This window comes from Thermobia domestica, chromosome 6 (genome assembly GCF_964235325.1).
Source record: "Thermobia domestica chromosome 6, izTheDome1.hap1.1, whole genome shotgun sequence".
Lineage (NCBI taxonomy): Eukaryota > Metazoa > Arthropoda > Insecta > Zygentoma > Lepismatidae > Thermobia > Thermobia domestica.
Genome location: NC_137459.1, coordinates 122,482,605 through 122,504,439, shown reverse-complemented (window position 1 = coordinate 122,504,439; position 21,835 = coordinate 122,482,605). Strand labels below are relative to the sequence as shown.

The 21,835-nt window shown below is 35.7% G+C and overlaps 1 protein-coding gene across 7 annotated transcripts in view; it reads left to right on the top strand.

Moving 5' to 3' along the window:
- Positions 1-21,835, top strand: part of LOC145688174 (uncharacterized) — a 296,608-nt gene that overhangs the window by 209,887 nt on the left and 64,886 nt on the right. For 5 of the 7 annotated variants that reach the window (XM_081762022.1, XM_081762021.1, XM_081762023.1 and 2 more), the window contains exons 8-12: positions 498-640; positions 3,394-3,529; positions 10,873-11,134; positions 15,765-15,929; positions 18,032-18,198. In XM_081762022.1, coding sequence (XP_081618148.1) covers positions 498-640; positions 3,394-3,529; positions 10,873-11,134; positions 15,765-15,929; positions 18,032-18,198 — 873 coding nt within the window. The remainder of the gene's footprint in view (positions 1-497; positions 641-3,393; positions 3,530-10,872; positions 11,135-15,764; positions 15,930-18,031; positions 18,199-21,835) is intronic. The other 2 variants (XM_081762026.1, XM_081762024.1) reach the window with 2 other exon arrangements.

Below are 21,835 nucleotides of genomic sequence, written 5' to 3'. Positions count from 1 at the left end.
ATAGTTTCTAGTTCTGCGGGGGGGGGGGGGGGGCCCAGAGCTAGTTTTACGTCACTGTTGATAGTAATCCCTGCGACGAACCTCCAGATTTTACCAGGTAGCATAAGCAAAGTGTTATGTATTAGTGAAGGTTATTTACAATGGAAACTACCATCTTCCATACGTGTTAATTATTTCACAAACACAAATTAATTCTTTTCCATGATTTCCCATTCAGTCACGAGACAGCTATTTATGTCTCATGAATTTGGTAACAAATTCAGAACGACAGAAAGTAGAACATTATGTCTTATGTAGTGCTTAATATCACAATATTCCAAACATTTTTAGGAGTGTGTATGTAATTCTTGTGTAATCATTCTTAACAAGAAAATGAAAATAAATTATATATGTCGATATATATATATATATATATATATATATATATATATATATATATATATATATATATATATATATATATATAAAATTCATGTTTAATACTTTTCTGTGTGTAGAATTTTCCTGAAGACAAACTCCGCGAAGAGTTAAGAAAGCTGCAGGAAGACAAAGGACATTATCAGGGAACGGCAAAAGAATCTCTCAGAAAAATACTTCAAGAAAAACTTGAAGCTATTCAAAAATTACAGGATCTGCAAAGGTAAGTAATGTAAAATTGGTATTATTTTGCTTGAATTTTTCAGTAATATACGTAGATATAAAATAATATTTTTAGTAAACTATGGACTTTAAAACACTGTTATTAGCTCTGTAGTCTGATTCGATTTATATATGATAAATGAAGTAATTCAAATAGCTACTTTTCTCTCTCACCAATTCCGTGACATAGGTCAAATTCAGTGATACAGAAAGATGGAAAAACCGACTGAATCAGGAATCGAACTCGAGTCTTCGGCTTACGGTGGCTATGCATTAACCCTACACTGCACAGTCTCGCTCCCTGAACAGCCTTACATTCTGTTGCTCTCTTGAGTTCTGTGCTCAGCCCATGTGGATTGTACCATAACTCCTGTTGTACTTGAACAACTCTCTTGTCCGCATTACATAACAGATAACACCGCTGAACATTTCAACCATCGCGATAAAACTACAATTTTTAAATTCCATAATTAACTTTTTTTTTTCTTTCTCCAAGCACATAAGAGAGTCGAACATAGAGTAACTAAGACAAGAATATTAAACAAAACGTAAGAATGACACAGAAATGGGAAAGATTCTTATTAAATCCCAAATTTTAAGTCAGGTATGGATACTGGGTAATAAGTAGTTTCCTTTTATTGAGCATCATACTCAAAAAACTCAATTCGGAAAGAAATAAAAGAGCACGAAGTTTCTCTTAAGTTAAAAACTAACAATTTTAAACTTTAAATATCCGATATTACTACATTCTTTTACAGGCTACTCAAATAGATTTAATCGCTTAGTCCTAACTACAGTAACATCACTTCTCTCAAATTCTTGAATCGTTTTAGAAATCGTTATCAACTCATACATAAATATTATCATCACAGCTTTCCTTCCAAAGTCATTTTCAGTTCATCTTAAGAAGAAACTTGCAGAAATTCTACCAACTAAGCAGCCAGATACTTTAATGCCCATATGGAACACCCAGCTACGTTTATAATTCGTCACCCAGTTCATCTTTCCAACCACAGACAACACTATCAGCATTTGCGTTGGCATTAACCTCCAGATACTTCCTAACAGTTAATATCGAAATGCACATTCAATCTTATTGACATTTGTTCTGGACGTGGAGGCTAATTAACATTTTCAGTTGTCTTAACAAGGAGGCTCACATTTTCATTTCCTTCTGCATTTCTTTTTCATTCATTTTAACCACATCATGTTGTATGTGCTTTGTCTTTATTTTGTTTTACCTTCACGTGCATTGTTTGAAAAATCACACTTAATGACCAAAGTAAGTTTATGTCGTTGTTTAACCTCCCTTTTGAGCATCGAAGCTATGAGATGTGGACTTACAATTGAAATCAAACCCGTGCATCAAAGGTGTGCGCGCTAGTCACTAGACCAGCGGGAGGGCTAATTGACTCATTTCTGATAAGCTGATAGGTGATCAAAACAAATTTTATCCCAACCAACTCACGCACGTTGTCTAATATGCTTGATCTGTCTGTGTTCTTTCGACCGTCAATCCCCGCATACGGAAATATGCAATTGTCCAAATATTTCTAAAGAATTAATTCGTATTAGCACTACATATTTTAAAACACTGTATCACATCTATATTAGTCAGATAAGTAGTCATCTTTACTATAACTGTAAATTTGATTGAACTTGTATTTATTCATTTGGTAGGCAAGATTGTGAGGTAATGTTGGAATGGCAAGCGATGACCGAGTTGGAAATTGAAAGAGTACTTTCTTTATTCATACGGTAATATAATGCAATTCAAAGCAAATACAATCTGTATATGTTTTGGGTGGTATCGAAGTGTCAACATGATAATGTTTAAATTTCAAATGAAATAATCTCGTGGGACCCTCCAATAAACTAAAATTTTCACATTAACATGTTTGTTAAACTGTAAGACACTATGAAAGACTACACTTCGCAAAGACTACATATAAAGAATTCTGCAAATGAATATATACCACAGTTTGTTTCAAATGTACTCGTACTAATTACGCACAATACGCTGTGTAATATTACACATACAAAATCTACATTATATTTTGCACGTTTCAGTATTCTGTATATTCGATTATCTAATCGTATAGAAGATTTCCATTGAAATTTGAAATAAAGGTAGAATCTTGTCTGGATTGGTTTGCTTTACAACCTTCCCACTCTTAAATGAAAGAATTATTGAAATTAACTTCTTGATGATTGAGTTTTAATATCTAGTAATTCTATATAAAACACAACTAGAATAAGATATTTAATATATAAATAATAATCATTACTACTTTCAGAATGAAAAGTTTAATAGTGTTGGTAGTGGCTTAAAAAAAAAAAAAAAAAAAGTAACGGGATGGAAATTTAGATTTGACACGATACTGTATCTTAAAACAGTTTCCCTGCCTGACATGATCACTGACGTGTTTCCCCTTTTTGCAATAGCAAAGTGAAGGTAGTGGAACTAGAGTAGTTTTGTTTTGATTGTTAGTTTAAGTAGAATAAACTGTAGTGTTTGTAAGTGAAGATTAGAAAGCAGACATAATAACTTCGTTTCATATTAGTTCAAGAGCATTTTTGCACGCAAACTATAACACCATGTATTGTACACTTGCAGCTTTAAAGTCAGTAGTAGAATTAAGTTTGAATCAATATTTAAGGTAAGTGATGTGAATGAAATTAAACTTGAGTCTAATTTATTTATTTGTTTATTTATTTTTTTATTTTATTTATTTATTTATTTTCGTGTTACAGACAATTAAGCAATACGGAAGACGAATGTACAAATTTGAAAGATTTATGTGAACGAAGCCAATTAGATCTCCAAGAACTGGCGCAGAAGTATAGTGCTCAACTTCAAAAAGTGGAAGAGTTATCGACAAAACTACAAGTACGAAATGCCTTTTTTTTCTAATGATACACTGGAAAATAGGTACTAATTACTTACTAAGGTTATACTGAAAGTAATGCCTGTTACTTTTTTATGTTTCCATTAACAGGACTTGATCTGTCAAACTACACTCATATGTACACTACTTCTTTACCTACAAAATAGCACTATTCGAAATAGTCTCAATTACACACAACATATTAGGTCCATCATTGAACACAAGCCTGAAACGCACGTTGGAAAAACTCTGTGAGACACTTTCTTAACCGAGTCGTAGCGGCCTTCTTAATATGGGGTAAATCACTGAAACTTCGGCAACAAAGACCAACCCTGTGTGCACTAAAGAAATGAAAAACCATATGGTGCTAATCAGACCTGTAAAGGGGTATTGTTCATCTCATTTTGGCAAGGCATTGTTTTGTGGCGGAGGTGGTGCGAGATCTAACATTATCATGATGCATTATGATGGCATCAGCATTCTTCTCCAGCTTTCTCGTCAAATGGTAGTGTGGGGTTTCTTCAGTTTGATATAGCGTTCGAGCCCTACTGTACAAAATCGATAAGGATGACTCCTTTGCTGTCCCAGAAAACAAGAATCTTGACCTTGGCGGAGGATATCTTACGTTTGAACTTTTTAGGCCTGGGTGGTTTGCCTTGTCGCCATTTCATAGATTGCCTCGTAATCTCGGCTTCGTATTGCTCTACCCAAACATAATCTTCAGTGACAAGATCGAAGAAAAGCTCTGTTTATCGGCGTTAAACATGGAGAGGAGTTTTGACCATACTTCTGCCCTTCCGTCCTTCAAAGTAGGTGTTAACTAATGAAGTACACACTCTTCTATAAGCCAAGGTTCTTCATAATCCTTGACCAAGGTCGTAGCGGACCGTGATTCTGCGATCTGCAAAATCATATCATTAATTCACTGATGGTTGTCATCACTCACTACACACGCAGGCTTCTCAATATTGTAAGGATCCCCACGTCACGACAAAAGCACATGTCAACACAACACGTGCTATTGATTGCAAAGAGCGTAGCAGAAGAGAAGCCGACACGAAAGACACCGAGGAACTCCGAAAGAAGACGGACCTCACGGAAGGAACCGAAGAGGACAGATAGAAGCCCGACTACCGAGGGCCCCATCATCAGTCGACCAACTGATCGTAACCTATCCTAAACCCTGGAGGCTGCTATGAAGCTAAGGGGATCACCTTAAAGACCATACCTCGTGAGGGCTGCTATGAGCGAAGGTTACCTAGAACCAAATCCTTGAAAATCCCAGAGGCTACTATGAAGCTAAGGGGTTACCCGTACAGAACGCTATTACCTGTATACCTAGGTCATTAAAGAGACACTTTATTGTTAGAACTTTTGCAAACACAAAAGACTCAATTTTATAACAAATTGGTGACGTGAAAAATCTCGGTCCATTATTGACTCTACCAAAGTCATTACAATATGTTTTGTCCTCTAATGACGTTTCACCTATCTTAACCTTACTCAATCACCTTTGTACATTGCTTTCGTTTAATATGGTTTCTCCACGCACCCGGAGTTGACCGCGGATATTTGCAGCTCTAAACCCTCTTTGGACTAAACCTCGATGACTGCCCATTGTCGAGCTTACTATTCATTTATCGAGTGATCTGAAATAAACAACTGCAAATTCTGTATGAAGGTGTGGTCATAACAATTTCAAATTAATTAAAGTCAATTTATTAATGTTGCAGATTTTACGGATCAGCGGGCATTACTTTCAGTACAAAAAAGTAGCAACATAAGATAGTACGTATAAAAAAGCATTATAAAACACATTCGTTTTATATCTTCTTCTAAATCAGCCATAGAAAGGTATGTAGAAACTGCATTATGAATTGGATTTATTGCCTATTACAGAATCACCGCTACAAAAAATAAATAAATAAAATTAAAACAAAAATAATGAATAAATAAATAAAAAAGTAACGGTAACGTAATGAGTAGTCTACGATTGTATATAAGCATTGGTAGAAGTGCTGACCAGTAATGGATTTTAACTAAAACACAAGAATATGAGGGTTACCACAAAAGTCATGGCAACTTTTGAAAGTGAGAAGGAAGCAAGAAATTGTGAAATATGCAAATGGACTATTAGTACATATGTAAAGGTTACGTGTAAGGAGTTGGAAGAAGACCCAGGGTTGGTTGGTTTAAACCAAGGTAGTTGAAACAAGCTGGTTTTTTCACAAAAAAAAAAAAAAAAAAAAAAAGGTTTAAACCAAAAAACGAAAAATGTTCGTAAAAGGGTAAGTGTTCGCAAAATCTTTATGAAGACATATTTGTGAGTTATCACGTTTCACTCCCGTATATTATAGTATTATATTCAGACCTAAATTTCCCCTTCATTACTCAAAGATATTAAACTACAAAAGCAACATTTGTTTTTTTTTATAAGTTTATGAACGTTTCTTTTGTGATTTTTTTATAGTTTGTTGTTATTGTTATGCAATTGCAATCAAAGAAAAATTCTAAATATTGTTTCGTTTTAATAATGTTTACTGTTGATAAAATACATCGAAATGCCGTACTTTTTTGGGGGAAGGGGTCATATAAACCTCACGAGAGGCATTTATTGAAATCAGAAGTATCTTTGGTATCTATTTATGTATAAATGGGTCAGAGCCAAAGTGGACTCAAATAATTCGTATGTTTATTCACTTTTCATACTGATATACAAATTAAGTCATCGTATTTCTTTAACTTGGAGTAATAAAAGTCGTAGTGAACTAACTTGGACTAAATTAGTTCTTCTGTACTCAGCAGTAGTTTGAAATTGTCCATATATAATTCTGTATACTGGATTCACTTCTGCAACTGTTTATTTTTTGTCCTGAAATGACTCTTCATAATTATATTAACAAGTATGTAAAGATCAGTACACCGTATTTTTTATCAGGAGTCCTTCATGAGTGAGTTGGCAGACGTATCGCATTTATTCCCAATTATTCCCGGTTTCGAGTTCAAATGGAGGACAATTTCTCTCGGATGTAAGCGGAAAAGCCGTTTGGATTCCGCTTTAAACGTATTTGACTCCTTCCAGCATAACCTGGTTGTTGCATAATAACAAACTTATTTCTGTCCATATGTGATATAAATACACAGAGCAAATTATTTAAACCAAAAAAACCTGTTTTAAAAAACAAACAGTTTAAACCAAAAAAACCTGGTTTCTTGTTTTTTTCAATAAAAAACATGGTTTTTCCAACCCTGAGAACATCCCTATCAGTTGATATCACGAAAACAATTAGTAAAACTAATCATTCGTTTTATACGTATTTTATCTAGAATTACAACGTTAAAAGCCATCACAAGTACAATTACAATCATGCGCAACACCCAGAGTCGCATACCTCTAACATCTAAAGTCCTCCTGAGTAGTCTTTCAAGGAATCCAGCACATACACTGCCAAGGATATGGAAGGTTCCGAATATCGGTGGCCTCACCATGAGTGAATCTTCTGATTTCACGGCTCACTGTTGTGGCAATGTCTTTAGGTGTTGGAAAGCGTGTTCCCCGCCGTGGCTCCTGTAGCGATGGTATAAGATCGATATCATAAGGTGATAAGTCTGGCGAAGGTGCTCGAGTACTTCCCGTCCCCATCGCGCGAGAAGATTCTGCACAAATGCCGCCATATGGGCTGTCACGCTGTTATGAAGGATAAGTGCATCCTGAAGACGATCAGAGCGTTTCTCCCGAATAGCCCGACGTAGGTGTCATTTCAAGAAAATGAGGAAGTAGTATAGTGCATTCACAGTTCGGCCATGGGACGAAATGGCACAAAATCTCCCCCTACAATGACCATTAACTTGATGTGGGAGAGACTGCGACAAAACTTGTGTGCGGGGCGAGCCTGCAGAACGCCATTCTGTACGTGGCATTTCAGTTGTGGATCATAGGACATAGCCCTGTGGCGTCATGATCCTGCAATGTAGTGTTCTTCTTTGTGAGACTACTTCGAAGGACTCTAGATACCACGGATATGTGTATGTTCGTTTTACGCGCAATTGTAATTGTACTTGTAATGATTTCTAATGTTGTAAACCGAGGTAAAACACTCATGAAATGAACGATTCGTTGGTACCTATTTTTCTTGTGTTCTATCCTGAGGGATATGCATGTTCATCTATTTCCCTACATGTAATGTTTACATATGAACTAACCTTCCGTTTGCATATTTCGAACTAGCACATATTACCCTCTTCGCTGGGTTGAAATAAATAATTTAAAATTTTTGATCATTTTAATGTATGTCCCCCCTCCTCATCCGCAAGAACTATAGATTCAACACTAATATCTGTCAGTTTTGACCATATACATATATATATATATATATATATATATATATAGTTCCCTCTCCCCCATGTTGCGGGCCATGGCATCCGAAGTGTCACCGTTCATCTCAGCGACCCCAAAAAATGTGGATTCAGCACTAATAACGGTCATTTTCTAGGATTTTTAAATATCTCTTTCTCCCCTCCCCTAAATTGCGGGTCTGAATTTGAATTTAAACGGGGTCGATAGTATCACTGTTCATCTAAGGGACCCAGAAAACTATAAATTCGACACTGATAGTGGCCATTTTCGATCATTTTTATATATAAATCTCTTTCTCCCCCTCCCCCTCCCCCAAGTGACGGAGCTGATTTTGTATCTAAACTGGATCGGAAATGTCACTGTTCATTTGAATGATCCCGAAAACTATGGATTAGACACTAATATTGGTCATTTTCGATCATTATTATATATATATATATATATGTCCCCCTCCCCCACCTCCGTGCTGCGGCACACGGCATCAGAATCGTCACTGTTAATCTCAGCTGCTCCTAAAACTATGGATTCGACACTAATTTAGTCATTTTCGATCATTTTTAAATGTTCATCCCCCTCCCCTACGTTATACTCTCCACCTTCCCAACTATTAGACCCGAACTTGGATTGAAACAGCATCAGAAGTGTCACTGCTTCTCTCATCGACCCCGAAAACTATGATTCGACACTATTGGTCATTTTTCATCAGTTTTAAAATTTTTCTCCCCCTCCCCTACATTGCATCGTCAAATTGAATAGCCTAAAGTAATCCCTGCCCCTATTCTCATGTATGTTGAAAATTCGATTGAGATCGGTCGGGTGCTTCAAGAGTTTTTAGGTTTTATATATCTGTCCCCTCTCCTCCCCCTACCATAAGGTCTACTACCGTCAAAGTGATATGGTAAAAACCGCCCCAGGTCCAAACTTCATCCATATTGAAATTTTTTTAAAGATCGGTCGGGTTGTTTAAGCGTGATGAAGTCACAAAGACGGTCACCTTTGTTTTTAGTCTTTTTACATATATATCTCCTCCTCCCGAAGGTTGCACCGTAAAAGTGAAATAACGAAAACATCCCACGCCCGAACCTTATCTATGATTCAAGTTTGATCAAGATACGTCTGGTAGCTCAAGAATAATTAAGTTTCATTTATTTTTATAGATTTATCCCCTGCCCTCCCCCTCCCCTAAGTTCTACAGTTAAAATATGATAAAAACCACTCCAGACTCGAACATGATCCATATTGAAAATCTGATTAAGATCGGCCAAGTGGTTAAAGCGTGATGAAGTCACAAAGACAGTAACTTTTATTTTTATTCTTTTTACATATATCTCCCCCCTCTCCCTCCCCTAGGTTGTACCGTGAAAATGAAATGATGAAAACATTCCAGGCCCAAACCTTACCAATGTTGAAAGTTTGATCAAGATCGGTCGGGTGGTTCAAGAGTTAAGTTTTATTCATTTTCATATACTTCTCCTCCCCTCCCCCTTCCCTAAAATCTACTGCCTAAATGAAATGATAGAAAATTTTCCAGGTTTGAACTTCAAATATGGTGAAAATTTGATTGAGATCGATCGTGTGGTTCAAGAGTTATTAATTCACAAACATACTCACTTTTATTTTTATACATTTCCCCCTCCCTCTCCCCTACGTTACTCCGTCAAAGTGAAATGATAAAAATTATCCCAGTCTCAAACCTCATCTACATTGAAAATTTGATCAAGATCGGTCGGGTGGTTCAAGAGTTATTAAGTTTTATTTATTTTTTTCTATGTCCCCCTCCCTTAAATTCTACCGTCAAAGAAAATAGCTAAAAACACTCCCAGGCCAGAACCGCATCTACGTCAAAAATTTGATCGAGATCTGTCCTGCGGTTCAAGAGATTGAGAGTCACAAACATAGTCACTTTCAATTTTATAATATAGATTTCTTGCTTCGTTCCTATTTTCGTAAAATAATAATAATAACATGACCTGCGGTGACCCTCGTATTTTGTTAATAGTCTTAAGTTCTTTTAATTTTTTTTTTTTTTAAATAAAGTTTACTTACATGTTTCTGAAATAAGTCAAGAAAAAAGGTTTTTCCTAAATCTTGTTGGAACTCTGTACAGTTAGCAGCAGAAGTTTCATACTTTTCACAAAAGTATTTTCCAGGATGTCTCAAAGAAATTTTGCCGGTATATTATCATTTAGGAATGTTGTAGAGAGGTAAGAAATTTAAAATTGATGCACGCATAACCAACAACAGAATGTCTGTTAATGGAATGAAACTTAAGTTACTGATATACATTACGTATTTATTTATAGTCAACTCTCATTCTTCGTTTTGAATATTGTTCTTGCCAAACCTAGAATCTAACACGGATAGCAAAAAGAGAAACATTAAATAGAAACGTGTTCGGAAATGTAAAATGGAAAGAGTTCACTGGAGAAGAGCTAACACTATAAGGATATCTTGCCAATGTCAAAGGAAATATTAAAGTGTGCAATAGTCACGCTGCGAGGAAAACCTTCATCTATTGCGAATAGCCAGCTGTTGCCGTATATTACACAGTTACCAACAAAAGCACATACCTTTATTATATGTGTTGTATTGTTAATAACTTTCAAATGGAAGAATCAGTTTTCTGTAACACAAGAGAAAGCAATTCCAGTAACGCTACCGAAACTAAGCTCAAATAAGCTGATTTGTTCCAAATATGTCCAAAGGTAATGCTCAGGATTGTGTACTTTCGTTTGCTACCGACATTACTTGTAAATAGTGCCACGTTTTATTTATTATTATTATTTAATTAACTAATTTTCTGTTAATTTTTGAAATCCTTGTTTCAGAGTGGACCTGACATTTAGGCAAAGTCATTTATAAACTAGAAATTTAAGAAACTAAGATTTTGAGTAATTTCTTTTGTCTCTCTAGTGTGTTATTAATTGTACTGATTATCCTTAAACTGTTTTCAACTGTATGTTAAACTGATTTCTGTTGTTGTTGCAGGAGACCGAAGAGCAGCATCGTGAAGTTCGTGAAAGACTTGAGCAGGAGAAGCAAGAGCTGCAAGCTCGCCTTGAGGAACATCTCCAGGCGGAAATGGCTTTGCAAGCGAGAGTGGAGGCATTGCAGGCTGAGAGTGATATAACCCAAAGAAAATTGTCCTCTCTTCAGGCACATCTGCGAGAACTTCAGGAACGACACGGTGAGACAGAGAAATATTACGACCTAGGAGGAAATATGAAAATTACAGAGATGGACTCCACAGGTGATTTTCCTTCTATACGTTTCGATCCACTTATTAGCAGTGGTTTGCTTTATTTAAATCGCAAATCATATATTCGCTCAACTTGTATGAAGTTTCAAGTCAATTAAAGAGATTAAAAGCCCCATTCCATAACGGTGTTGGCAAAAAATACTGTTCATAACACAACGCAAATATGCCGACTGTCGGAAACTGAAACGCAAATTATAAGTTGTGTTAATGTAAACTGGTACAGAATGAGGCCTTAGGGGGCCATAAAAGCTCAGTGATTGAGATTATTCATATATCAGAATTAGGTATTGAGTTCGAGTCCTGGTTGTGCAGTGTTATGAATGAATCTGTTTGTGTTTTTTCTTGATGTACTCCATTTTTCATCGTTTCGTCATTTTTATTTATGTTTAAATTAACCCTTTAATTAGCGAACAAACACGCGGAACTTGAATAATGCCATTTCTAAAGAGCTGTGCAGTACGGATATCCAGAAGCTGATAATTTTTTATTGTATCCAGAGTATAACAAAATCCAATATGAGACAACTCTTCTTAATTACTGCTGTTCTGTTCTTCCAAAATAATATTCTTTCTTTATAAAAAAAAAAACCTTTTTATTAATTTTCCTATTTTCTTTTATTTTATTCAATAATTTTATGAGCCTATTTCCCTATGTATCATTTGATTCTTATCTTTTTATCCCTCTGCCTTGTGAATGTTCATCCTTTTAATCGTGGCCCGTTAGTTAGCGCGTCGAAAGTACTTCTGTTGCTAGAGAATTTTATTTGTAGAATAAAAATACAAGAACTATCTTCTAAGGGGAATATTTGTGAAGATAAGAAAGGAAGAAAGAAAGAAAAAGAAACAATAGTCGTTCAAGGAGATATGCATCATTGTATTGCCACTGACATGAATAGCGTACATAGAGCAAATGGTGTTCTATAAACTATTATATTTCAGAAAACTTTCAAAAAAAGAAAGAAAGAAAGAAACCAGTATATTTTAAAATATCTTTCTCCTCAATAAACTATTGTCATATTCTGGTAAACGCTGTTTCAAAGACTGTGGTGATTTATATCATCTTCGTTTTGTGTACGATATTCTAGTCCTTGATGAAATGTAATAATAATAGTAATAATAAACTTTAATAAATGATAAAAAGTAATATAGTGGAATGAAACAAATGTTGGTTTAAACCATTTCTGAACTACAAAGACCAGTGGATGGAAAGACAACGGGGACGTCTTTTTAAATTTGTAGAATTACAAACTGTAGTAACACTGTATCTCTCTTTACTCACTGAACTGTGCTCCTTCGTGCCGGTAATTGCCTATGGTACTCTTGCTTTACATTCTGTTGTACTTGCGCTAGACATATATTATTGAAACAAGAAGTGTAGGAATGATTTAAAAAAAAAAAAAAAAGGATCAAAAGATTGCAATCTTGGACAATACTTTTAGGAATGATCCGAAAAATGCATCAAAAGATTGCGATCTTGGCCAATAATTAGTTTTTTGAACGACCCCTAAATCGAGTTTCCGTATTTTCTACGGAATAAGCACTTGGGTTTGACTACACTGTATGTAATTCTTCAGATATAAGGCGTTCAAGAAAATTTTTGATAGAAATATGTTGTATCTTTTGATCCAGAAATTAGGTGGGAGATGGATTAACTATTTTTTCTTACACCACATTCTTTATTGGTGTGGATTCGATGAAAATTCAGAGTGGAAAAGTGCAGGATTCAGCCGGGAATCTAAAATGTGCTTGTACGCAAACCACTTAGCTACTCAATCCGTTCCGTGAATAACCACTCTCTCCTCCATCGTCATATTGCTGCTCGTGCTTTCAGACCCCATGGAATGTACCTTAGCTTCTGTTGTGCCTGCACATCTCTGTCTATATGAACTCCTTATATAATGCAGAGTTCAACCGTCATGTTTGCACTGATGTAGACACTGGGATGTCCAAGCATAATAGAAGTTGATACAGTCTATATAGCGTGGAAGAATGAGCACCAATATCAAAAGGAAGGAGTTAGTGGTTGTTCAGCAAGCGGACTGGATAACAACAAGGGCAGTATGAATAGTTATTGGAATATGATTCAATTAAACCTAATAAGCCAATAAAAGTAGGTTCAAAGCGAAATAAAAATCGAGGTATATGGTTTTCAACTTTTTTAAAGCTCTAGTAGTAGGACTGGACGATACGAAGTTTTGTTTCAAACTTCCAGCCTCTTCCCTAAGCTCACCCCCAACTTGTTTGAACTCAGTGAACAACTTAAATATAGTTAAGAATATCAAAAATGTAGAAAGTGAGCCAAATAGTGTCTACAAAACGATGTCCTATAAACTAATGATTGTTTTGAGCATCTTCCGTATAGAGTATAAATTTGGGTGCTCAACAATTATGATATCATAAACTGCGCACTCGAATTTCTGATCTGTAACAAAAGGTCTGGAAACGGTTATTGGTTTATTTAATAGCATTTTGTAGTTTCTACCTGGCACACTTTCTGTATTTTTGATGATATTATTGTCATTAAATTATTCACTAAATTTCAGGAAAGTGGGGTTGACCTTAGCGAAAAGCCTAAAAATTCATTTGGTTCAGGATCAAATATTTCGTCCTTAAGAGTACGAGTTTTTTAAAAAAAGTCGTGCGGATGCCATCATTTTGGAGTAAGCTATTTATATATATAAGGTGTTCTAAAAATGACACTTATGGACTATAGAGCACTATTTTACAACTCAAAATAATATGAAAAATACATATAATTGTATACCTTTTGGGTCCTCATCTGAAGATGCAAGTTGCACTATGTGGCAACATTACACAGAAAGAATCATAGAATAAATATACCAATCAATCAAATAGTTACAGTGATTCTCTCCAGATGGCAGTTAAAGTCAATAGACGTTGACACTAGTACCACTTGTTATCGTAACAATCGATGAAACTGTTTGATGGATTCGCAGATCAGTGCTAATGGTTCCAAGTTAATCTACGACATTGCCACTTAGTGAAATCTTTCATTCCCCATAGCAGTTGAAGGAGGCCCCGGAGGGTGTACCATTATATATCATTTCGCTCTACTTTGGCCTGTAGAATAGCATTCTGTTGTCGGTGGATGCCATTTATACAACACCCGATATGCATGTAAAGAGTACAGTTTAATAGAAAATGTATAACCATTAAATTATATATGTATTTGAAATTCTTTTAATGGATATGAAAGTTATTTTATCTTGACACCAAACAGAAAAGATTATTAGAATGAAAGCAGGTTTCCTCGGGCTACTGCCATTACTTCCCATTTTACTGTCTTATTAGAATGCCAATAGAAAAGAAAGAAAAAGCTGGCTATAGTATACATCCAGTATTCCCAAAGGGGATTTCCCCCTCATCTCCCTTGTAATTCGCACACTGTCCACAGATATAGACACGAAGCGTCAAGAATATTTTTTACATAACGACTGTGGTAACTGTAATATAACTCGTGATATCAATATATTTACGGAGTAGGTTACATTCTGTTGCTGGTTAACATGGAACATTGAAGGTTTTTACAACTGATATGAACATCTCTATTGTTTTACGCATTATAAACATATGGTGAATTAATATTTTACTTGTAGTTACAAATGGCTTCTTTATTGGTAAAAGAAAAAAAAAGCTGACTCGAGCGGGAATTGAACCCGAAACCCGTTGCATGTGAGCCATAGATGGTTCCCACTCTGCCACACCGTCACTTGATAATTTTACGCGTCGTATCATATATGCGGCGAGTCAGAAACTTTAAGACGCTTTTTCTAGGCTATTTCTGGCTATTGCGCTCTCCTAGTTTGTAATATTACCACTAAATGTGCACTACTACCTCGCAAAACGATAGCCTCGAAGTTCATTTACCGAAGTTTGCTTCCTCCTTGTTTGATTGTTTTTATATTAGTGCCACGAAGTTGTAAACTAGTGTGTGTAGTGATTGACGTTTTAGAAAGTTACTGCCAATTTTAGTGTTTTCTTAGGAAAAGCACTGAGTTAAACATGTAAAAGTATTTGTGAAACCGATGCTCTTTACTTAATGTTCAGCTGTCGAAGACAACATAATTTGATGCTAAAACAATATTCGATTAGGATTTCCAGGGCGCCTAAAAGATGAGTGTTAGTTAAGTGTAACTTTTAGTTTGTATTAGTTCTTAATTTTCATTAGTTTGATTTTGTAGAAGCCTGACAACAACCCATTCAATCCTTCTGGGATTCGAACTCGGGCTCACATAACTTGTGATCTAAAGCCTAACTGTTCAGTCATTATACTACGCTGAGCATTAAAAAAAAAAAAATCCAACTGTTTTTTTCTTCTTCTTCTTTATTTTAGTTCAATTAACTTATCCTTACAATGAAAGGATTGGTGTACTTGTGGGGTCCATTGAACAATCGTCTTAAGCACATTGATTCTTTCCTTAAAAGTCAGCTACTTTTGCCTATAGTGAAAGTATAGTTCAGTGCAATCCATTGGTTGTTTTGTAGTATAAAATTTGTACCAGTGATAATGAACTTGAGTAACCTGTTAAGTAAACTGTAAATGTTAATGATTTTCGCAGCTCGTTAATTGTGGTTGATGCAGACTTTTCCTAATGCTTTAGGTACTCAAGTAGATATTATATTGGAGAGGATTGACCCGGATATTGAAGAAAATGTTAAGGAAGCATTACAATTATCTCAGGAACAGATAGAAAACCTTCGAGTTCAGCTAAAGAAATCCGAAGATCAGCTGAAAGAAAAGTGTGCATTAGTAGATGAATTGCATGGTAAGTAGTTTTTTCTTTTTCATAATCCAGAACCAACCTTATTTCTGAAACAGTAACGTGTGTAAGAAAATATGCAATAATTCTCCTACTTTTCTGATACACGTATTTTTAATATATAACGAACTACATTGCCAGAAAGTAGTAAAAATATTATCACGTAGTATTTTCTTAGTGCAGTGTGAAAGTGTTTTCACTTTACGTCCTTCATTTGATTCTTCCCTGAAAAATCAAGGGCACTATATATCATACCAGTTCAACCAAACTCATCCGATTGGGATCAAAGTTGGGATGGTCCTACACAGGCACATATGCAGGAATTTATCTCGGGAGAGGTCCAAATTCAATGAGGATAAATTATATTACAACTAGCATATTGCGTACAATATTTTTGATCCCTTTCTCTCCTTACGTCCATTAAACTCCCTTATCACTAATGAAGGGCTTGATTTCGAAAAGTCCCGTATCGTGTTCAACTTAAAGTGCAAGAACATCATTTGTACAAATTTCCAAAGTTCTGTGCGTAATATTTTCAGAGATCTTGCGAATGTCAAAAAAAATCATTCAATCCCCTTACACTTCTTTAGGGACCGCATTTCAAACAATCACATAGTATCTACAACCTTGAGAGGAAGGAAAATATTTGTGAAAAATTTCAAGATTCTACGCTTAATGGTTTCGGAGATATGACTCACGGAAAAAAATAATTCAAACATCTTTATTATTTCTTAAGGGCCGAATTAAAAAAAAAAAAAATCACAAGATGGAATGAGGACATTAATCCAAAATTTCAAGATTCTACAACTAATAGGTTTGGAGAACTGACGAACGGCAAAAAATCGTCCAAGCCCCGCCCTTACCTCGGGGACCGTATATCAATAAGTGCTCTCTTAATTACAGTCTATAGTGCAAGGAAAACATTTATACAATACTAGCATCAATTACCCGCTTCGCTGGGTTAAATTAAGAAAAAATAGTAATATGTTTCGTTAGTCAGTCACACTTTTTACTATTACTAACGCGCTCCTTGATATTGGTCATTTTCAATGATTTTTATATATCCCCTCTCCTCCCCATGCTGCGAGCCACGGTATTAGAAGTGTCACTGTTCATCTCAGCGTCCTCAAAAACGATAGACTCGACACTAATATCGGTCATTTTCGATCATTTGTAAATGCCTTTCCCCTCCTTTAAGTTAACATGGTCAAAGTGATATGACAAAAATTATCTCATGTTCGAACTTCATCTACGTTGAAAATTAGATTGAGATCGGTCCGGTGGTTCAAGAGTTATTAAGTTTTACTTATTTTTATATATCTTCCCCTCCTACTTCCTCCCCTAAGTTCTATCGTAAAAGAGAATAGATTAGTACCATCCCAGGCCCGAACGTCATCTATGTTGAAAATTTAATCGAGATCGGTCAGGTGGTTCGAGAGTGAAGTTACATAGACAATCAGTTTTATTTTTATTTATTATTATTATTATTATTATTTTTTTTTTTTTTTTTTACATATATCTCCCCGTCCTCCTCCCCTACGTTGCACCGTCAAAGTTAAATAATAAAAAATATCCCAAGCCGGAACGTCATCTACGTTGAAAATTTGATCGAGATCGGTTGGGTGGTTCAAGAGTTAAATTTTATTTATTTTTATAGATTTATAAAACAACTCCTTATCCAGTTATAAACATTTTTGTAGCGTTCCAACTAATTTTCTACAGTTTACACCTTGCAACTGACTTCTCGCCGGACGTGATTCCGTATCTCAAGTGGTTCTTTTGTCATTGTCCATTATTCCTCCAAGTCTTACCCAAGCTCATGGAAACTCCGTCTATGTATAGTACATTAAAGTTATTGCTTCCTTGTAGTAATGTACACTTTTATATTGTTTGATAAGAATAGGTTTGTTTATTTTTCTTTTCAAGGCCACTTTTGATTCTGATGCTAGAAATGATCTTAGACAAAAACAGTGTGTATTGCTTTATTATGAATGTTACTGCCTAGTGTGCTGTCCGTGTTCAAGACATAAATTCGTGTTTACGTAAATGTGTCACTGTGTCACTATTTGAATTGTGTTTGAGGCTGTGAACTTGTGTTGTGTTTGCAGAGCAATTGGAAGACTCTAGGTCTCAAGAAGACAGTACCTCGGAATTAACCAGGCAGCTAGAGGAGCGAATCAATGGACTGGAGAATGAACTTCATAAGATACAAGAGGCTAGCGAACAGGAGTGGTCTTCAAATGTGAAAAACAATATGGACTATAATCACGAACAAGTAAGCTGAAGAAAAATATAACTTACGTAATGATCAAATGAATTTTAATATTTGAATCCGTAAATCCTTATTCGTGTTCCATAATTCTAGGGAAATGCAAACAAATATCAGCTTGAAGGTTCGTTAGTTCTTTCGCATTTAGTCCAAGATGTCATTTTTGCGTAGTGGATGCGTGGGAAGGCCCAAGCAGATGATGTCAATTGTCAAGTCTTTGTGTCGTTATATTTCTGAGTTACAATTCACGAGGTAATTAATGGTAGGGAGTTTGTTACGTTTGACAAGTTCGAGGGGCGATTAATTGAATTAAGGCTTTTGGAATGCGCATATGTTGTGTGTGAGAAATTGTTGCTTTGAATTCTTACATATTAGAGAGATCATGAAAGATAATACCTACTGTTGAAGTGGCACCTGAACCGATACTCGCAGCTGTATCTAATAGGTTGTACTCCTAAACGTACTCCTAAAAGACGTACATTTATGTATTAGTACTGTCAAAAATACCAATATACCGAAATGTTGGATCAGTACCAAAATATCGAACTATACCGAATTTGAAGTACCGACATTACTGATTCAAGGCAAATTTGAAGTACCGACATTAGCCTCTACGCTAAATTCTTTGCTCGAACTTCCATGCTGACATAATAATAATAGCGGATCAGTCTTCATCATGGGTTAAAATAAAGTATCGCAAGCAGAGTGGCAAATGGAGTATCAGAAGCAATACAATTTACATAAACCCCGAACTCAAGCTCATTCGTCCTCATTATCAAAGTCACTGATAATAAGTGAGAGTCACAATTCAAGTTAATGTTGAATGAAAGTGACGTATAAGGAAATCAGCAAAAATAAGGTTGATAACAATTCGCAAGTAGTGGTGTAGCTGATGGTAAGTTTTTATTTTACACCCTTTCTAACATATGAAATCTCAAGTCCATAATTAATAGCTACTCGGGTTTGAGAATATTCAGTCTCCTGTAGATCTTGCAAGATGAGTATCTTCAGTGGTGAGATTGATGGTTTCCCCAGTATTTTGAAATTGGAAAGTCACCAAGTGTCTTGATACTTTCTTCCTACTACCCCTTCTTACAGTTCGGCACAAAACACGTAGAGACCATGAGTAATCAATCGCCATGGTTGGCAAGAGCAGAAACTCCTTAAAAGGGTTCTCTTAAAATTGAAATCTAGTTAAAGTGCTTTCTTTTTACCCTGAAACGAAATTGAACTCGAAGTTCTTAGCCATTTATCTTGGAATTAACCTTCTCAAAATCACCTTAAATGACTTTTACCCAGTCTCGATCGATAGGTAGCTAAATCTTTTTTTGCCGTCCGAAGAACAGTATTTTTTTTCCATTGCATGGAAGTCACTAGGAAATATCTCCAGCCCCCGGAATGAATTTTCACGAATTTGCCTTTGATTGGGTTGTACCAAAGTCGAGGCCAGAAAATCGTTTTGCCGTACCTGAAAACAGTAGGCTCTTCCGTATCGTGAAAGTCGTTAGTTAAAGCTAACTAATTTGCTCGCGTTTTACTGTAGTCTATGTGTGCACGCGCAACGAAAGTGAGTGCTTTAAACATGAACTGTGTGGGAGTCAAAGAACATGTTTAGCGAGTGGAAACTTCATTTGTTTCACGATATAACTCATTGTTGACCTCGTGAACTTTCTCCAACGTTTAATTTATGGTTGGGTACCATCAACATAGAAAAAAAAGTGTCTATTCGGAGTGATTGCTTTTACTATTTCACGTTATCGTCCTGTTAAAATGCAAAGTTCTTTTAAAGATTCAGAAAGGTGGAAATCACTTGGAGTGAGGTTCAAACTGTATATCAAAATGTACCCTCAACTCTTTCCGTATTCAGTGTGGATAGGCTACCAGAAATACCGAGCTCCCTGAGTGAATATACTAATAGTCCCCATTGTAAAATTTATTTCTGTTCTAAGATTATGACATGTTATACTGTTCAGGTGATGTGCTCTCTGCGCCGAGTGGTCGCGAGAATGACTGATGTGAATTTGCAGCCACCACAGTTGGAATCTTCACTAATAAAAGTTAGCCATCGGTAACTGTTCACAACATTCAGGTGATGCTTTTCCGTTCTTTGTCTTACTACTGTATTGTTTTTGAAGTCTTCTGTAAATGTCTGCCGATTCTTGACAGATAATAGCAGCTATCTAGCAGTGATATGAGATGTATATGTCACTTACCACTGTTCGTAAGTCATCACTATTGCATTCCTTCTTGTGGTTATGAAATTACAAGTCCGGTTGGCTTTGAGCACCCGACATAGCTAAAAAAGTATTTATATGGAAATGCAATGTAGCGTTCTAAGGCTTGTAATGTGTTTTTCACTTGCTTGTGCTAATTAACTATTATTGGAGTTAATTTGCAGGTATGAATCGTGCTCGTCTTACACTGCACTTCAGTGTGAAAATTTAACTCGGAAACATTAAATCGAGATATCAACTGCGTTTATTAAATTTACTGCAAGTAAATGTTGAGAAAATGTTAATTAGTGTATGAACGAAATAAATAAACCATTTTCCATTTATTTAGTATATGGTATTAACACAGATTTTGAGGAACAGTATATAGGTATATGAAGTGTAATTACAACTTTATGATTGGAAAGTGATAATGCTCTCTTCTGATCTACACTTTCGTGCATCAATAGTGATAATAGTTAGGTTTTTTCCTCAGTCAGATATAAGATGAATGCAAAGATAGGAACTTATTAAAAATATTTGGGAAAACTTCCTTCCGTATAGTTCACAAAGTACCAAGTTTCAGCGTGAAGAGTGTAGGAAAGCAAATTTTTAATTGGATAAGCCGTAAGTGTGTTAGATCTGATTTCAGACTGAGTAAGAATAATGATCACTAAAAAGTACGCTGATTTAATCTGTCAAACATGAAAGAAATATATTAGAATTCGTTCGCCGATTCTTACAAATACTTGTCAGTTACATGTTATTTCGTGGTTTTGTAACTGAAACCTTTCTACTTAAATCAGGTTTGCATTTACCGGTAAGTTAAGTGAATTGCCAGATTGGATAGCCTATGTTATATGGTAATGTGAAGCAGTGTAGAGGACGAAGGTAACAGGTAAAATCATCAGAGTTCACACATCAGGAAACAACACCATTTTCCGAGAAGAGTTGTCCGGCAGGACCTCGCCTGTCATATGACCTTGCCTGTTGTGATACCGAGCGTGATTTTCTCTTGCTTATTCTGCGAAGCGGTTATTCATTCAGTTAAGAATGTTATTGAGTATTTCCAAGTAAAAGGAACTCTGTTTTTGAACTAGTGTCATTCTGAGCTCGACGGTTGTCTGTAGTTAAGGATAATTTGTTGCAACTCTATACTCAGACATTGTATATAGAGAGTTGATCAAGAGATCAAATCAAGATCTGTTATGTCCTCGGTTTCCAGGTATCCTTTCACCATAGTATCGTATGCGGACCTGCAGTGTGGTCCATTAGATGGAATTCAGGTCTAAATGCAGAACGGAGTCCTACATAATTCCACCCCATACAAAATTCCGTAATCTTTATTTCGATCTTCTTCTACAGTAGTAACTGTGCTGTAAGATTCTTGGGCCGCCCTGAAATCATTGTTCTGATTGTAACGAGACTCCTTA